General features: G+C 33.0%; 1 protein-coding gene across 1 annotated transcript in view; it reads right to left on the bottom strand.

Moving 5' to 3' along the window:
• The window catches only part of LOC111051976 (probable multidrug resistance-associated protein lethal(2)03659), a 71684-nt gene that overhangs the window by 30037 nt on the left and 22850 nt on the right, over window positions 1–18797 (bottom strand). The window contains exons 5-16 of the mRNA XM_039440090.1: window positions 17174–17308; window positions 14002–14248; window positions 12398–12620; window positions 11390–11546; window positions 10238–10376; window positions 8084–8194; window positions 6778–7104; window positions 5029–5318; window positions 4300–4397; window positions 3175–3260; window positions 1771–1908; window positions 267–472 (exon numbers count right to left, since the gene is read on the bottom strand). Of these exons, the coding sequence (XP_039296024.1) occupies window positions 267–472; window positions 1771–1908; window positions 3175–3260; window positions 4300–4397; window positions 5029–5318; window positions 6778–7104; window positions 8084–8194; window positions 10238–10376; window positions 11390–11546; window positions 12398–12620; window positions 14002–14248; window positions 17174–17308 (2157 nt within the window). The remainder of the gene's footprint in view (window positions 1–266; window positions 473–1770; window positions 1909–3174; window positions 3261–4299; window positions 4398–5028; window positions 5319–6777; window positions 7105–8083; window positions 8195–10237; window positions 10377–11389; window positions 11547–12397; window positions 12621–14001; window positions 14249–17173; window positions 17309–18797) is intronic.

Consider the following 18797-nt stretch of genomic DNA (forward strand, 5'->3'; position numbering starts at 1 on the left):
AGTAACACTTATATTTAGATGAGAAAGTCAGCAGTATTAGTTGAATGGGTAGCTGGTTATTATTATAATTTATCAATATTTAACATGAAGAACCGAATACAACTTGAGTATTGATGGGGAATGACATTGGGTAATACGGCAAGGCAGAACATCCGAAAGGATCTCTCTGCCGATAAAAGCCATAAGAATAAATAAATAAATAATATTTATGTATATGCTGACATTTTTACTATAGAATGATAGAAAAAACAATCAACAAAACTGACCAGTAAGTAATCCAGAAATCGCCTCCAGATCCGAACAGCTGTGTGAGAATGCAGAGCAGCAGGCAATAGATTACCATGAAGAAGTTTCCGGTGGCAGAGATGTAGCTCTTGTACACCCTTCCACCCACTGTACCGACGCTGCGTGTCTCCTTTGTTTCGGGCGGCTCTTCTTGCATTTTCGAGTCATCCAGCGAGGATGCGATACTCTGCAAAAATTCAGTCAAAAGTCGGTAAAAATTTCAGTAGAATTAAAACAAAGGATTACATCCGAGTAACTTATGTTTTATACACTTTTCACTTTTCAACTTATACAATATTGGTAAGTTATTATTATTAATCACTGATCCTCCAATGGCAGATGGCAAATGATAATGACTTGGTAAAAGTTATTATTAATCATCCTCATCCTCCAATGTTTCTATTAAATTGAAAAGTAAAATGACTCAACTTTGATTTACAAGTTCGTACACCCCTTTAATAGAAGGATAGATGAACAATATAAATTATGTATGAGTTTTGCGCTTTACTTTATTAGAAAACTATTGTAGCCTAATAACTTTGAATGTATTTTTATTTTAAAATCCCTCAAATAGCTAATAGCTAGATGGATTTCAAAATATATCATGTATACGGTTTTTATTGCAATTTTGCTGTAGATAAATAATTCAAAATAGAAGGTCATTGGATGCTTCAAATATCAAAAAATATTAAATTATGTATGTGTTTTGCGTTTTACTTTATTAGGTAATATTGTAGCCTAATAACTTTGAATGTAGTTTTCTTTTAATATCCCTCAAATATCTAACAGCTAGATGGATTTCAAAATAATATATCATGTATACTGTTTTTATTGAAATTTTACTACAGATAAACATATACTAAATAGAAAATTATTGGAATGAAATAGAAATAACCAAGTACCCTTATTATATTCTATTAATTCATTTTGTTTGCACTTAAAAAGGCTCTAATGAATCAAAACATGTTGTGAACTAATAAATATAATACTAATAAACCTTATTCAGAATTCCATTGTATAGAAAGTATTACAACACAATGAAAACCAAAAGTTAAGTTCAAACCAATTTCTGACGCACTGAACTTTGTTTAGACACAGAAGAATGTTACTATCTTCTTTTATTTCTTCAATGATTATAATTATCCAAATTATTTTTTTTAATAAAATATTCTTAATTGGACATCAATTTATTCAGTTACAAAACGTAACCTATATTCTTGGACTATTTATATGAAATTTTGGGAAAGGGAAAGATTTGGCTGAGGGTATTGACCCTTTCACAATCTAGGCTGAGCTACCCAGATGGTAGAGTTTGTATTGAGTGAGATTTCAACCCAATTTATTATTGTAATGTTTCTTTAAAATATTCTGACATTATCTAATGCAATTTTGTAATTGTTCTTTGGCATAAATAAATCATTATTATTCTTTTATATTATGCTTTGAATGTTATTCAATTTAGAAAAAATAAATAATTTGACAAACCTGGACTGAGGACTGTCTCTGAACGTGACTACTAGTTGGATCAGAGTCATCACTCTCCGTATGTTTTGCCATCAGATTGGCCAAATCTTTTCCTGATGACTGGATGTGTTTGTAGTTGCCTTGCGCTAATATGTTTCCCTGTAAATTAATTAATTCAATTAGTATTAAATGAGATCCCTTTATTTATTCAGATTACAATATATGCTGGATTATACAATAATTCATACTTACTAACAATATAGCTTAAAAATTAAAACAAATATATATATAATACATGAATACAATGAATACGTTACATTGTTTTGACACTGAAATGACGACTTGCAGACTATATTAATTGAGAAAAATATAGAATATTTACCCATTAAATTATATTTCCACATTTAATATAGTCTGCAAATCATCGTTTCAGTGTCAAGACTTGATGAAACGTATAGTAGTTCGTAATGGATAGAGAATTCAAGACGTGATTACATTGAATTCAGATCACAATATATGCTGGCTTCTACACTAGTTCATTCATAGTTACTGAAAATAAAGCTTACTATTCAATTTAATATTCAAAGTAGGAACTGAGGAATTTTTGGTCGATGAGAAGGAGAAATTCATTTTCAATATCAATAATAATTATAATTCATATTTCAAATGAATAATACAAAATATCAACTGAATAATCTTATTGAACAATATGAAGATAAAATTCAATTTGATATTTATGTAACATAATATCGTGTACTATCCACATAAATCTACGGAGTTTGAAAATATAACCTTCCCCCTGTAAAAGGATATCTAAGAATATCCTAGCCATTAAGGCTCAACTCACACTTACGCGACTCAGGTCGAAAAGAGACTCGACTCTAGTCGAGAGGATGTGTTTTCAAATGGTGACCTCGCGGAGTCTAGAATCGACTGGTCTGAGTGACACCATTTGGAAACACATGTTCACGACTAGAGTCGAGTCTCTTCTCGACCTGAGTCGCGTGAGTGTGAGTTGAGACTAACACTACCAAAACTAGGATATGATTATATGATATCTGATAAATTTTACATTGCCAAGTATGTTAAGACCTATAACAAACACTAGATCATGACAAGCAGGAAAATAACAACACTTCAATGCTAATAATAAATTATATACATTTAAAAATAAATTATATTCAAGTGAGGGACCGATATTCAAGTAATAAAGCATGTCGAATAAAGTGATTGGAATGGACAGAGGGGAGCGGGAAGTGTGAAATATGAAAGGAGTACGGGAGATAGCAGAATTGGAAGATGGAGGTGAGATGAGAGAAATTACAAGCATAATATTACATCACACATATACTATTAATTATGAAGATTCAGTTATGAACAAATGAATAAATTTTGCTTGCATATGATTTTTCATAGAATACTTACATTATCCAACATAATAATGTGCTCAAGATTGTTCAAGTACTGAAGCTGATGCGTCACCAAAATCCGTGTTTTGTTTTTCAAGTAACCTGAAATATAAAATAAGTTTCATCTTCAGCCAAATTTCAATTTTGTATTTTCTATTCACCTCTATTTCAAAATTTCATCTGACTTGAACAAATAAATTGAGCTAGACATTTTAATGATTCGCAATAGATTATTGTTGAATTATTATACAAAATTACTAGAACCCTCTTTATAGGTTTTTATAAATACACGCATATTAATCTATTGTTGTTTAATAATTAATTGATCAATTATTATTCATGTCATAATTCATTTTGACATTTTGAAAAGGCATAAGAGCTTTCACTATAGTGAAGTCCACGTTATAATGGCAGTGGAGAAAGATAGGAGAACTACGTTGCCGATCGTCACTGTCTAGTCGATGCCTTCTTGACGGTAGCTGATACAGGTTTATTAATGTAATATTAATTGTTTAAAATAATCAATTATGTTAAAACGAAGATGAGATATTTTGTGAATCAATTATTAATTATTCTACATTATTAAAAGCCGATCTGGCAACAGAGCAAAGCGAGAGAGAGATAGCGCTATCCGCTTTGTTGAATGACAGACAAGGATAGCAATACCATTGCTAATCAAACACTGCAATTATAACGTGGACCTCATTATAATTGTGTTTATATAAAAACTATAAAAAGTTTACAAGTAATTTTCTAAAATAATTACCGTAAACATTCAAGTAACCCTAAAAAATACTCAATTAAAGTATTTTTGATATTGTTGACAGATTGTTTATATTATTTCAAGTTAGGGATGAAATAGTTCTCGACGAAAACCTGTTGGTTCATCCCGAATTTTGTAATTAATTATAGTCAATAAATAAATTGTAAGCATGCGATTGAGAAGCAATCAGCGAACATTCAACTTTTTCATAGTATTGTTACTTAGTTGAAAATCAGAGAAGGCCTCTTTACATAAAATACTCCTCTGATTAGTTCTCGTAGAATTTAATAGAAATTAAACAGGCTTTTGTGCAACCAGGCCTTAGATGTACAACGAAAATAGAAATTGATACATGAATTTATAGAAAAATATATTTACCCAATATACAATCTTCAAATAAATGCTTTCCGACGTGAGTATCGACTGCTGATAAAGGGTCATCCAGAAGGTAGATGTCAGCTTTCTTATATACTGCTCTGTGAAACAAAAATACAAATGTTTAAAAACTTTTTTACAGTTAATATTTTGTTTAGTTCATTGACTAATAGTGAATTGTATTCCAATTTAACAATTTATGACATTGCCACTAAATAAAAAATTAATAATCATGAATGAGATTAATGCTAAAATGCTGTTCGCTGTTGTGTTGATCCCGAATTTCTCTATCATTCTGCACAGGAAAGTCGGTAGGTAAAGGTAAGTTTGTGAAGCAGCCTTTGTTCATTTAAGCAGCTAGTAAACGACACACATTGGTAAAAACAATTTCAAAAGTGCGCGCCAAAAGCTTGATCCAATGACTTTGAAGTGGCGTTCCATGGGAACAAGTAGTTTTGCATCAGTCACGTGATGGAACAATTTACCACTTAGAACAATTGACCGTGTTCCCAGAACGTACACATATGGAAAGAAGAATAAAAGAAAAAAGTGGTAATGATTGAGGCGGATGAAGAGAAATGATAAAAAACGTATATTAAAAATTATAGAAAGTAATAGGAGATGGTGTTCCTATCTATCTCCTCATTTCTGTCACTATTTCTCTTCTTTGTCTCGTAACAAATTTCATGGAGCAATTGACCGTGTTCCCAGAACATACCACATTGTACTGACCTGGCCAAATTGATCCTGGCGCGCTGGCCGCCACTGAGCGACACACCCCTGTCACCCACCACCGTCCTGTCGCCGTAGGGCATCATTTCCAGGTCGGGTCGCAGTGCGCAGACGCGCGTCACCTCCCGGTAGCGTTCGCGATCGTACGGCTCGCCGAACAGAATGTTCTGGCGAACACTGCCCGCGAACAGCCACGGCTCCTGTGACGCGTACGACAGTCGGCCGCCGTTTAAAGTCAGCGAACCGGACGACAGCGGCAGTTCGCGCAGGATCGCATACAGCAGCGACGACTGCAACACACACAACAAAAGTTTTAGATCGTTTTTTGCTGTCAAAACAATCAAATTCAAATAAAATAGTAAAATACGTTATTAGCCTGGACAGAACATTAAAATGTGTTTTTTTTTTAGTCCCAACTTTCATAGTAAATAAGCAATGAATTTATTGATTTATTCTTTATTCATTTATACAATAAGTACATCATCGAAATGATAGGGAGAGGAAAAATAAGGTAACCTTGTGCTATTCCTCTCCCAAATTTAGATAACACATAGTCCGAAATAGGTTAAGTTTTGTAGTTCTTCAATTCACAAAATTTTCAGTCCAAGTATTTTCACAAGTGGATTTTCGAATTTAGATGCTTCAAAACTGAACATAGAAGAAATATTTCACATTATTATAACTAAAATAGGAAATATTCACATATTAAAAATATAATTTTGAAGAATTACCGAAAAACAAATTTAATTCTAAAAGCTCGATTGGGATGATTATTTTTTAAAATTACATTGAGGTACTTGAATTAGGCTATATCAATTTTTTCTCAACATAATTCCAAGTCTCTGTAAGAGATAACAAGGAAATAAATAAGTTACAAGATTCGAACAATAGGCTACAATAGAAATAGAAAACCCAAAATTGTTTAGGAAACTGATAGAAAACATCTCTCAGTCTGTATTATTAGCCTGGAAAGACAATAGATGGCACAAATTTTTTTTCAACTGCTGCTTTTTATCACGCACTCACGCAAACCCAATTTTACAGTTTGTGTGGAATTTTCAAGATTTGGAGGTTTTTCAAACTTCCGAAGTCAAATTTTATTCTCAATTGCCATTAAACTATATAAATCATACAATCAATTTTCAATAGAATAAATAGGCTAGCTTTTATTCAATACACACTCACTTACGCATATCCTCAAATCAAAACAAACAAAACTTTCCAACGTGGTTCGTCCTCTCGTCGTCTGTAGTGTGATTATATCGACTATCGATACGAAGGCATTCTTCATATGTCGATATTGTTGGTATCGTATTGTTATTTTCTATACAATGACTGGGTTGTAGGAACGCTGAAACCATGCGTTCCTCAAAATGCCTTCCGTTGTCATAGCAACCAACTGGTTTGCCAGCACTTTAGGCTTCCCATGTTATTCTCCCATATAAGCGACACGTCATAGGGGGTTGCAAATGCGTTCCTTCTTCGGACCGCGCAAATTCAAAATGTTAGACTATCTGTTCTGGCTCTCTGCTGTATGAATTTTGTCGAAATTGAGTAGATAATTTCTAATTATATGACCATCGAATCGTGGTGCTATTAAGACATTTTAAAAGTATCTTTCTATTGCCTAATTTGTTGGGGGTTGTAAAACCTTGCAACCTTAAGAGGAGCCGCCCCTGACAGACAAGTGAAGAAACAGTACAATAAATTATTTTGAGTCTAAGAATGAAATTTGACTAAATTTCTTACCTTGCCAGCTCCGACCAATCCAATAACAGCCATCAAACTGCCATGCGGCAGTTCGAGATTGATATTATTCAAGGTGTTCTCGGTCAGATCCGGTGTCCATTTTGCAGTGAGTTTGTCCATTACAATGGCGGCTTCCCCCGATTCCTTGGGATTAATGGTCACACTAACCCCCATTGGTCCGTTCTCCTTACTGGTCCCATTCTCCTTAGTGTTGTCGCTCTTTGTCTTGTCCACACCGTTCATCCGTTTGCCATTATCCTCGGAATTGTTGTTGGTCGCTGCAGAAGTGTACGAAGTATTCTGGATTTCTTCGTACATCATGAATTTCTACAAAGAAACGAAAATAACATTATACAAAGGTAAGAAGATTAAAAGTAGAAAGTAAGGAGGTTAAGGTTCAAAGGTAACAAAACTCTATGGAAAATAAGATTAGAATAATTTCAGCAAGAGAAAAAAACAGGATTTGGAACAGAAACGAGAAGAAATAAACAGAGAATTTTAGGAATTAAAAAAATTGACTGATGTCAAAAAATCCACTTCATTTTAATAAAAATTAATATTTTACAGGAGCACGCTTTTGTGTGTTAATATTTTAATTTTTATTAAAATAAAGTGGATTTATTGACATTTCAAGTCTCTTCAATTATGAAAAAGTTCCACAACATCAGTATTCATGCTACAAACTTAATTAATTGAAGAATTAGGTTGAAAGAGAATTCTGAATTCAAGTTGAAAGTGAAAAAGAATATTTTTTTGCTGAGGATGATGCCCACATGAGCTCTAGGCTTGTGCACTGGTAATGAGAAGGATTATGATGATAAGAGATAAGTGGACCTACAGGTTAAGGTGGGTTCCGAAGCAACAGGAAGCTATTTTCAAACTCAGAATTGATGGATTGGGAGGAAATTAAGGTGAGAATAGTAACAAAGGAGAATTATGAGTTTTAAAGAGAATGAGAAGAGTAGATGAGAATGAAAAAAAAGAAGAGAATTGATGATTTGATGATCTGATAAAAAAATAATGTAAGAATGAGTTATGCAAAGAAAAGGATAAATTTTAATAATGATCAAGACAAAAAAATATTCACACAAAAACCGAAAAATAGAGTTCTCAATATGAAAAATCATCCTCAAATTAGACCATCAAGATTATCAGTGAGTTTAGAACTTGAAAGATTAACAACTTCTATGAATTTATAACCATAATATTGAAGATACATCTGTCTGTATTTCATTACTAATAACAATGATATGATCTCATTACTAGTAGCAATAATTATTATAAAATATGAATAATTATTATTTACCTGTAATCGTTTGGTTGAAACCATAGCTTCGGCAATCTGTCCAATACCTTGCGGGAAAAATATTGTCATGGTTTGTCGCAAGATATTGAAGAACGAAGTCACAGTAAACACCTGAAACCAAATTAAAACAATATGCAATTCATATTTTTATTGTAATCTTAATGCTAGGCAATTGAAAAATAAATTGAGAACTTCCACAAGAATGAATATTCGCTTGAAAAATATGAAAATTCAAGTCTACTGGAAATTCGGCTCAGAGAATAAATTCGAATAGGCTATAGGATTAAATATAGAATCTTAGATTTATAGATTAAATATATAATATATTTATAGAATCCCTAAATGGGATTCAATAAACACTTTTTTCAGAATATCTCATCGTTTCATCAATATTTCATTTTCGATTCTAATTTCTGACTAAGCAAAATGCAGATGGAAATAAATTTTATTGTTATTTTTCAATTTTTAATAACTATTCTCCTTTATATGTCCTTATAAGTGTATACTAGAAACTGAAAATAAAAATAGCTTGGTCCTATGGCTTTTCCCATCCAATCATCCCTTCCTTCATCCCATCCCATCATACAAACAATTTGCTTCACATTTCCTGATTCCTTCTATAATCTCTCAAGGATTGGAGGATTTCGTAGTACATGGTAGATCACAGTTGAAAATCCTAGCAATTCTCCCCTATTTTAGCACACCCCACCATGTAGCCTGTTACTTTTCATATGAATTTGATATTTGTACTTTGTATTTTGATATTTGAAATATTTTTTTTTCTAATATTTGAATTATACTTACCCTTACTACTGTGAAAATTATTAACATATCACAAATTTCTCGCATATTCAAAGTTGTGTATCTTGTGAAACACTTCAGATAAAAAATCCAAGAAGTAGTCAAGGTTGTAAAGAATTTTCTCCTCTTTTTGCACCCATGAATCGTTTTTTCTGATTTCAATACCGTTCAAAAGTTACAGCCAATTGTAAAAATGTTTATTTTTATTTTCTAATTTTTTCTGCGATTTTACTGTTATTCAAGAGTCTCTAAAACGAATAAGATACATGATAGAAACATGCGATTGGTCTCAAATAGAAGAGAATTACATACTCTATAAGCTCCTTAAATTCAGCTTACATGACTGTTTATTATCGAAAAACTGTCGAGACTGTGAAAATGAGGAAAATATCGCAAATTTCTTGATTTTTTTGAAACAAACGTATCTTCCTTCACGATTATTATTTAAAAAAATTCATTTACCTCACATAAGAGAAATTCAACATTTTATCTGATACTAGAGAAATATCCAAGTTGTATAGGGTAGAAGTGGTAGGTTTGCATCATTTTTAAACCCCCTTAAAAAATACTCCTTTTTTGGAAAATTCGTAGCTCCGAAACCAAAAATGGTAGAATCCTGCGCGAACACTCAATTTATTGGAAATTCTATTATCTTCAATTTTGTAAAGAATGATTTTTATCCAAAAACTCGAAGTTTTCGAGATTGAATGGGAAAGTTTAAAAAAATCCGAAAATGTATATGTTTTTGGGGGGTTTTGGGGGTGAAGCCGCCCTCTGGCGTGTCAGCAAATTTCAGATTCGAATTCAGCGCCCCAAAATACATATAGAACCGTCGAGAAAAATTCTTTTGAGGCTGTTTCCTGAAAAACGACCATTTGACTGGACTATTCCTATCATATCTTCCCTCAGCCATATCCCTGCCTATCATACCTTCTTTAACTTCCCTGTCACATCTTTTCCCTTTCTGTTATACCTTACCTGCCTATTATATGACAAGCCATAGTTGGCAAGGAATTTCCCCCCTCTTGCTTTCATCATTTTAGCAATATTGCCTTATATTCATTGTTACTGTTATTGTAATTGTTTTATTGTATATATTGCTCTTCTCATTGTATTTTTGTGAGTTGGGAAGAAATTTAATTGAAAATAATTTGGACAAACCGTTTGCCAGTTGTCATCGCCATGAGAGCAAACATTGTTTGTTCAATTTTTTCAAAATGTTTGTCCTTTGTGAATGTCGAAGAAACATTTCCACAGTGTTGACCCAGCTTCAGATTTTTGACATTGTGTGTTACTTTCTAATATAAAAATTAGAAAAAAAATATAATAACGCTCAATAATGATAATAATTACCTTTTCAGCATTAATACTCGACCCAGTGATAACATAGGCGAGTATACTCATGAACACAGCCAGTCTTGAATGGAAAATTATGAATGATAACAACAGGGCTCTCACGTAAGATGTTTTGCGTATTTCGTTCAGTTCTTTCCTGAAACAACAGAATGATAATTCACATAAATTGAGTTTTTGAAGTAGATTTTTCACTTTTTCCTAACGCCTCTATTTTCATTTGAATATAATAAGACAGGTTTAAAAAACAATACTTTCGTTCTATTTTTTGCATATACGGGCATACAATAAAAAAATAAAAATCATAGATCATAGTACCTTTTGTGTGTATGGCATTGTAAGTTGGAATGTGTAATTGAAAAATATTGAAGTGACACATAATCTAGCTACATTTGGACTGAATTCTACAAATTAGAATTGGAACAGTTTTGTGCGTAAGCCTATTTTACTATTCTCGAAGTTTTGTGATGCTGAATGATTAAATAAATAAATATTAATTTCAACTAATATTAAAAGGATACCATTTTTAATTATTTCTGTACATATAAGTAGTTTTAAGTCACAAAGTGAACAACGAATATTATACAATTTTAAAGCGTTTAAATGACGTTATTTAAAGAAATCGATGCCATGAGAGCCAATTGACGAATCAGACTACAATGCGATGACATCATTTGAACGCGGTCAAGATTTAATACATTTTTGTACAACTGGAAGTTGATGTTATAACTTAATTTATTCAAATTGCTTACTATGTTCTACATACTTACACCCAGAGCTATTTATATACAAATCTAAATTTCGAACAAAAGGGATCCAGAACCATGTGGATCTATCAATCTCTAATGCAACTTTTAACTTAATTAATTTATAAAAGTTTTTTGTATGAAAATTTTTGTTTTGGCAAATAAATTCATTCATTCAAGTAGGTATTTAATTGGAATTAATTTAAGAATTTGATTCAAGTTTATTTTAGTTTTACTCAACTTAATTTATTCAACCAAATTTATCTATTCAATCATTTAACATAACACAGCTTCCAAAAAAGAAGTGAAACTGTAGAATGAATGAAAAACGAAATTTACAACAGAAATAAATTGTTCATTTATTTTATTTAAAGTAACTGAACTGATAGTCAATTTGATGAATTACCTGCGAGCATTAGAAACCATGTTGGCAAAAGATTTTTCCCAAGCGTACATTTTGATGACCTGAATGCCAGAAATGATTTCGTTCATCAGTCGTACTCTTTCGTCGGTTCTGATGGCTGTTCGCAAACGGTATACGGAACTCTTCCTTCCAAGCCAGGCTAAAATAGAAAATACAAGAAATGATGAAATTGAGAAAGGAAAATTCCATTGAGATTTCATAGTAAATAAAAAATTTGCCAATCATTGATAGCAACCATTTTAGCAACTTCTGACCAGCCTTGCAACTGAATCGTAGCATGTTAGCAACTATTTGACAACAATTCTTGCAACGGAATTGCAATATTTTAGAATTTTATTGGACTAAAATTAGGAGCAGAAGAAGTTTTGGGCTAGCGCCTATTTATTCATTCCGATATTGTAATTGTTATTCAATAAATGAATAGATGAAATTAAATGAATTAAATGAACTTTATGACAACCATAATGTTGCCACGGAATCGTAACATGTGGCCAACTTTGTGGCAACTAACCTTGCAACAGAATCACAACATGTTAGCAACTCTCTGGTAATCTACCTTGCAATGGTATCGCAACCATCAGGGTAGCCATATCAACAAGAAACGCGATCCCTTTCTAATTTTACTTTCCAGAAACAATTCTACAACAAGGACGTTGTGGAAACCTGAAGAACAAATCATCAAAACTCAAAATTTAGGCTTTTTGGATGATTGTTTTCAATTTTGTAAACTGTGTTGATAAATAATACTATTTAAATGGACTTTGTTTTTAATTTAAATTATTGTTATTTTTATTAGTGATAGTGACCATTTTAAGCATCACCTGGTTGTGATATCGGAAGATATAATCAACATTGTAGCAAACAACTTTGCAAAATGTAAGCAGCTTTGCGGCAACAAACCTTGCAAAAGAATCGCAACAAGTTGGCAATTTTTTAGCAATCAACCTTGCAACGGAATCGCAAAATGTAAGCAACTTTGTGGAAACCAACCTTGTAACGGGATAGCAACCAGTAGCGCAGCCACTCCGACTAGCGACGCAACGCCGATCTCCTGCCAGAGGAAGTAGGTGACAATGACAGTTTCGAGTGGCCCGATCCACAGGTAGTGCGCGAATATGCACGCAATGTCGTACCGGTTCACGTCGTTCGATAACAGGTTCACAATCTGACCCACTGTTGTCTCACCCAGTGCCGTTTTCGACAATCGCAGTGCCTGCAAACACATCAATTGAATTAATCGGTTAGTCAACATTAATAAGATTAGGATGTACACGTTAAAGCGTCGGTACCGGCTGCCTGAAAATCAGTCGTTAGGTCATGTCAGAGGCCCTGAAATTGATCAGTTGTAACCTGAAAACTCTGACACCAGATCTGAGCCAGGCAGGTCACTCGATATTATTATTATATTGATCAGTTAATCGTTGAAAACTATTTGTGACGTTGATGTACAACCCGGACCCCGTTAACTTAGGACATTTGCACAGTGCCACTCCAAACGGAATCTCAGCTTGAACTGGATTAAATAAAAATGTTAAGTATCGTTTGGTATAATGTGATTCACTTTGGGATTGAACCACCAACTGATTCAATTCATTTTAAGCTTTCACTATGCAAACGATCCTTAGAAAGTGAAACATTTTTAGTTTAGTTTTAAGTGTGTATTGTAAAGCTGAAAAGCGATCTCTATGTAATATTGTAAAAGTACAGTGTTCAAAATAAAAAAAAAAACACTGTTTTTAGTAAGTACGTTCATTTCTTGGATGCTCTTAACCCACTCTCCGGTTATAACCAAGCAACCCGTATTTTCGTTAACTAGGACCGGCTCCGGTTCCAGTTGGGATATGGAGGTTCTACTGTAATAAGAATATGAAGAGGTGTACCAAAAATCAAGACAGGAGGAGATGAGGAGGAAGATAGAGGAGGAGAAGAAAACAGAAAAGATTAAGAAGAAAGGGAAGAAGAATAAGAAAAAGATATGAGGAGGATAAGACTGCAGAAGAAGACGACATGAGAAAAGAAAGATGATGTTGATGATGATGAAGAAGAAGAAGAAGACAACAGGAGAAAACAAATTGAAGAAGAAGAAGATAAGAAGGAAAAATGAGAAGATGATGTAAGAAAAGAAGGCAGGAGAAGACCATTCATGTTCGAGGAACATGACCGTTTGAGCAAATTAGGAATAAAATATTCTATTCTACTTTATTCTATTAGAAATAAGAGCATGAAAAAGAAGGTGGGGGGAAGACACAAGATGAAAACAGGACGAGATTACGAAGAAGAAAAATAAGTTGGCTAGTTTGCAGCACGAGACTGTATGGGCAATGATATTTCAATAGAACAATAGGAGCACACTATTACCGTTTTTATGCTGGTTCTATCACAACTACGCTTTCTTTTTGCTCTTAGATCACAGGCTTCTGGCTTCTGTGAAATCTGGCAGCACTGTATTCCATAAAAGCAATACTGCAATCCAAGGTTTGAACAGACTATGGTAGCAGATATTGAAGAAAAATACCACTAGTAGAAAGTTTATTTTTAGCCTTTGCACATCCTTGAGATCTAAACATCAAATGTAATCTAAGATTGAGTGATACCTTTCTGTAGATGAGCGAGCAGAGCCCGACCCGCATCTTCATGCCGATATGCATGGCTCCCATCATGTAGGGATGGATCATGACGACGGAAAGTGCAGACGATGCAATCAGCCCCACTGCATACAGATAGGCGTCCCGCTCCGTCACCAGTTCGTGTGCTTCGGCCATCTGCCCAGCTTCCTCCGCAGACATCTGCTTCTGTGTGAAGTATCTGATCAGTCTGCCTAGTAACAGCGGTTGGGCTACCCTGCAATCAATCAACCAACAAATCTATCAATCATTGATATCTAATTTTATTTATCATTATAATTATTACAATGATATATAATACTAGATATTATTATCTGAAAAAGAAAAACTGAGCTTAGATTGTACAGAGTCCGGCATAAAAAACCTGATGATTTTTGAAGGATAATAATTGAAGTGTGTTTCGTACAATTGAAACATGTAATATATCAAATTTTTCAATTTACAGTGAATTACATAGATTACTCACAAAGTTTTTTTATTTGAAGATTATGACATCTAAATGTTTTCTGTAACTCTCCAAAAAAATACGGGCCAAGTCATACTTTGAAACCGCACACCACACTGTAACATATCAACTGTGATGTCGTTTTTCAGAAATTTCCCGTCGATTATTAGCTGCCTAATAACAGTATTTTTGTTTATTCACAAATCCCGACAAATGAAAATGTGCCTCATCACTTGAAAGAATAACGGCATCCTGGTGGTCATTTGCAAAGTGATCTCGCAAGCGGCTTTGCGATGTGCCCAATCATTTGCATCAAGTTGTTGCACTAACATTATCTTATACGGATGGAATTTCAGGTCGGAATGGAGAATTTATCGTACACTTTTATCAGAAATGACTAGCGCAACAGCATGTTTTTTTTCAATTCAATTCAATTTATTTCACCAAAACACAGAAACAGTACAAAGATGTGACAATCAGAAAAAAACAATAATTATTATTCTAAATATCTATATCATCTATCTGTAAAATACGGCTGGAGGTGAAGAACTACTGGCATAAGTGAAACACTTGTTCGCCAGTAGGAGTAGAGACTTAACTGTTTCTAAATCTTAAGCTAATAATTTAAAATGGAATCTTTTTATTCAAACAATGGTAAGTATATTTAAAATAAATGCTATTAATTGTGAATTAATCCTTACAATAATGAATAGTTTTAAAAGCTGAAAAAATTCTTGAACTCATAAAATATTAAGATGGAAATAATAGTTGTGAAGTATCCAGTTTTTAATATTTATTGGTACAAACTTAATAGGTACACCGATGAGCTCGTTCGGGATGCAGTTTACAATCATTGGAGCGATGTATACCAGCTGCTTACAAATACGTTTCGCTGCTGATTGTCGTCAAGACCGTGTCACAGCTACTCTTACCACGTTAATGTTTTCAAGCGTTCGCACAGTCCGGTTTCGTCTGTTTTTAAAGCAGACGACGTGCTCCTAAAATTCTTTACCCACAACAAGATCGTATTTCTACTGGGAACAGACGCGTGTCGATTTAAATTGGAATGTCTGCGAAATAAACGCTGTGTTAAAATAACTGAGTCATTATTTTTAAAATAGGCTTTAATCACAAACGCTCGATGTTTACTTAACCATGACATACTGGCAACTGAAATGGCAAGAATAGAGCTGTCCATGTACAAAATTCCCGCCTTTTCAATGACAGTGGTGTCAACACAACAATTACTACAAAATCGTCAGATTAATATGCCGGACCCTGTACTATTATTACAATAATCTATAATAACAAAATATATAATTATCTGAAGGAGAATAACTAAGATTAGCTTGTACTATTCCTCTCTCAAATTTTAATGGTAATGAAGTCCAAGAGGTTATGTGTAGGTCAGGTACTTCACATTTCTGGTCCGAGAATACTCCTTGTGAACAATTTTGTGATTAAATGTAAGAAAAAATTGTGTGAACAATTTTCAAGTGATAACAATTTTGAATTAAGTAATGTTGTTGAAAAGCCGAAACACTTGAAAGCTAAATAATTTCAAAAATATTAAATTAAAAAGATTTATTATTTGATCAAATACTCATATGTAGTATGTTGTATTGTTTGTTGTTATGGATGACAATATTTTCAATTCAGTTTTGTTACTATGACTAATGAATGTATTGAAATCAATATTAGTCAGTCACTCAATATTAATCAATAATTAGAATAAATCTAATTTTATAGTCGTTCAACATTACAGTAGTTGGAGTGTCAAAACAGAGTGGAATGACGAAGGTAGAATGTAATGGAGAAGGTAGCTGAGAGTGTTCAAATGATACATTTATATAAATGTTTCAGCTACTATTCACTTTCTACTCTACCTTCGCCGCTCCACTATGTTCTGACACATTTAAATAAATGTGTTTCTTTTCAACACTCACAGCTACCTCATTTGGCCTTCAAATTATTATGCATTGAGGGAAATATTAAAATTCCATCAACTTTCTCTACCATACAAATTGTCTAATATATCCGTAAATACAAACGCTACAAATACGTAGCGAATATATTAAATTTTTGACTGAGAATAATTGGACTAAAATTAAACGAGGTGAAAAATATAATCCTCATGCTACTGATCAGAATCCGTGAGGAACAGTATTAGGCTATGCCAGTTGTCTCTCCCAATTATTTCAAGTCAACAATCTCAAGGTTATTTCAAGTTTTTTAAAAGCCTCACAGATGTACCCTGCACATATTTTTTCCATCTGGCAGAGCCAATATTTGTTCGGCAGATAGCTCAAGTCTCAAATTATTTGAATTAGAGTATTAAATAAAAATTAATATTCTATTTGAAATTAACAATATAGTTAAAGATAGTGTAGTTTTTGTGTCAGACCGTTCTGACTAGTAATTTAGTAACAAGTAACATGGTACATAAAATATTGTTATGTAGTAAATAGTAGCATAGGTACTTGAAATCTTTGTATTTTCCATTTTTGAACTAGGTACTATTTTTGTTATCTGTATTATTTTTTCTCCGTAAGTTTGTGTGAATTTTTAATATTTTTTTCATTTGAATTTGTACAATTTGTATTGTAAAGAAGACATATTTGGGTAAACCCGTTGTCTCCATTGTGAATAAATAAATAATTACATAGATAGAACAATAAAATGGTAAGTTAAACTCACCTTACAACCACTTCAATGAAAAGTAAGAAGAATCCAAAGAAAGCGATGTCTCCTCCAAATACAGAGAACACCACTTTCGTCAAACTGGGCTCCTTTTTTCTCTTGGTTGCCTTTGAATATTCCTCGTTCCATTTCCTAAACAAATCAAAACTAAAGTTTAGGACATTATAGAATCCAAAACTATGGAAAAGTTCATGAAACTTTGATCCAGAACAAGAAAACTTGAATTTGTAACAAGCTCTTACTTATTACAACAATAAAAAACTTGTTCAATTGTTGAATATAAAATATCTAGTAAATGATTTCAGTTGGAATTAGTTCTTGAATTCAATCTACTTGACATTGTTAAATTCATTTATCACAGCATAATGTAGAGGTAGAAATCTCGACACCATTCAGTGGTGGCGCTAAGTATTTCCCCCCCCCCCCGCGAGAATTCTTGTGGGGCCCCTTTATACTGCATTTTTTACACTTTTTTTACATTTCTGCCTATCGTACACCTATATGAAAACCAACATATGGAGTATGGTTTTTTATTGAAAAAGTGTAGTGTAGTTTACGGCATCACGTTACTGTAAAAATTCCTAGTTTGTATGCTATATTTTGTTTTGTTTGCATTTTTTTTATCTTCTCTCGGCCGTTGAATGACTCATTTCACCGGAAACAATAACAATAGGAAAGGAGCCAACTACTGACAATTTGTATTTCATTACCTATTGTTAGATGGAGACTGATCTATTCATATAATATATAGTGATAGTAGCTATGTAAATAGATATAATATTATTTAGAATTTAGTTAATAATTTTACTTTTGCTACACTCTATGGTTCTTGATTTACATGAAAAAATATATATTAAAACTCTTCATTATTTTTCCTCACTCGTTAAGGCCCCCATCGACCGGGGGCTCCCCTGCGCCGCGGGGTCCGCGGGGCCCTTATCGCCGCCACTGACACCATTGCATATTATTGAAAATGAACTAATGCATTCTAGGATTCTGCGATTATTGGGATACTTTGCAACTTAGGTTTAGCACTTGACGATTTCTCAGTCAAGTGCTGTGACTGTCACAGTTTTGTGACTGTGGTGAAGACACAAAAACCCGAACTAAATTATTTTTATTATTAGGTACTAAGAAAGCCTAATTCTCAAAAATCTGCCTTTGAAAAGAAGAAGTATAAAAATATGTAACTAAATCAAGGTAATGTAGCAAAATCAAAATTATAATTATCTTCAAGTGAAAACGAATAATGCTGCATATTTTTCCTATTATATTGTAGAGAAACAAGAAGATTTATAATATGAATTTATCACTTACAGAAAAATGTATAGAATAGTTTCATTTTCCATCAAAATAATGACATTTATCTACAACCATATATTGTGAATTGTTCTTATGTACGATAAAATTATATTAACTAATGATATAGTTAGGCATGAATCAACAAGGAAATGGTGCAGTTACTAAATAAAATTACTGAAATAAAAATTGGAAAACTCGAGTTTTAAGTTTGTAGGAGGATAACGCTATCTAGATTCTACATGACATATTTCCTGTTGGTGTAACAGAGAGTTACAAATTATAACTAGATTCATAACAGATTAACATCATGGCCCTTGAA

Source organism: Nilaparvata lugens, chromosome 13 (genome assembly GCF_014356525.2).
Source record: "Nilaparvata lugens isolate BPH chromosome 13, ASM1435652v1, whole genome shotgun sequence".
Lineage (NCBI taxonomy): Eukaryota > Metazoa > Arthropoda > Insecta > Hemiptera > Delphacidae > Nilaparvata > Nilaparvata lugens.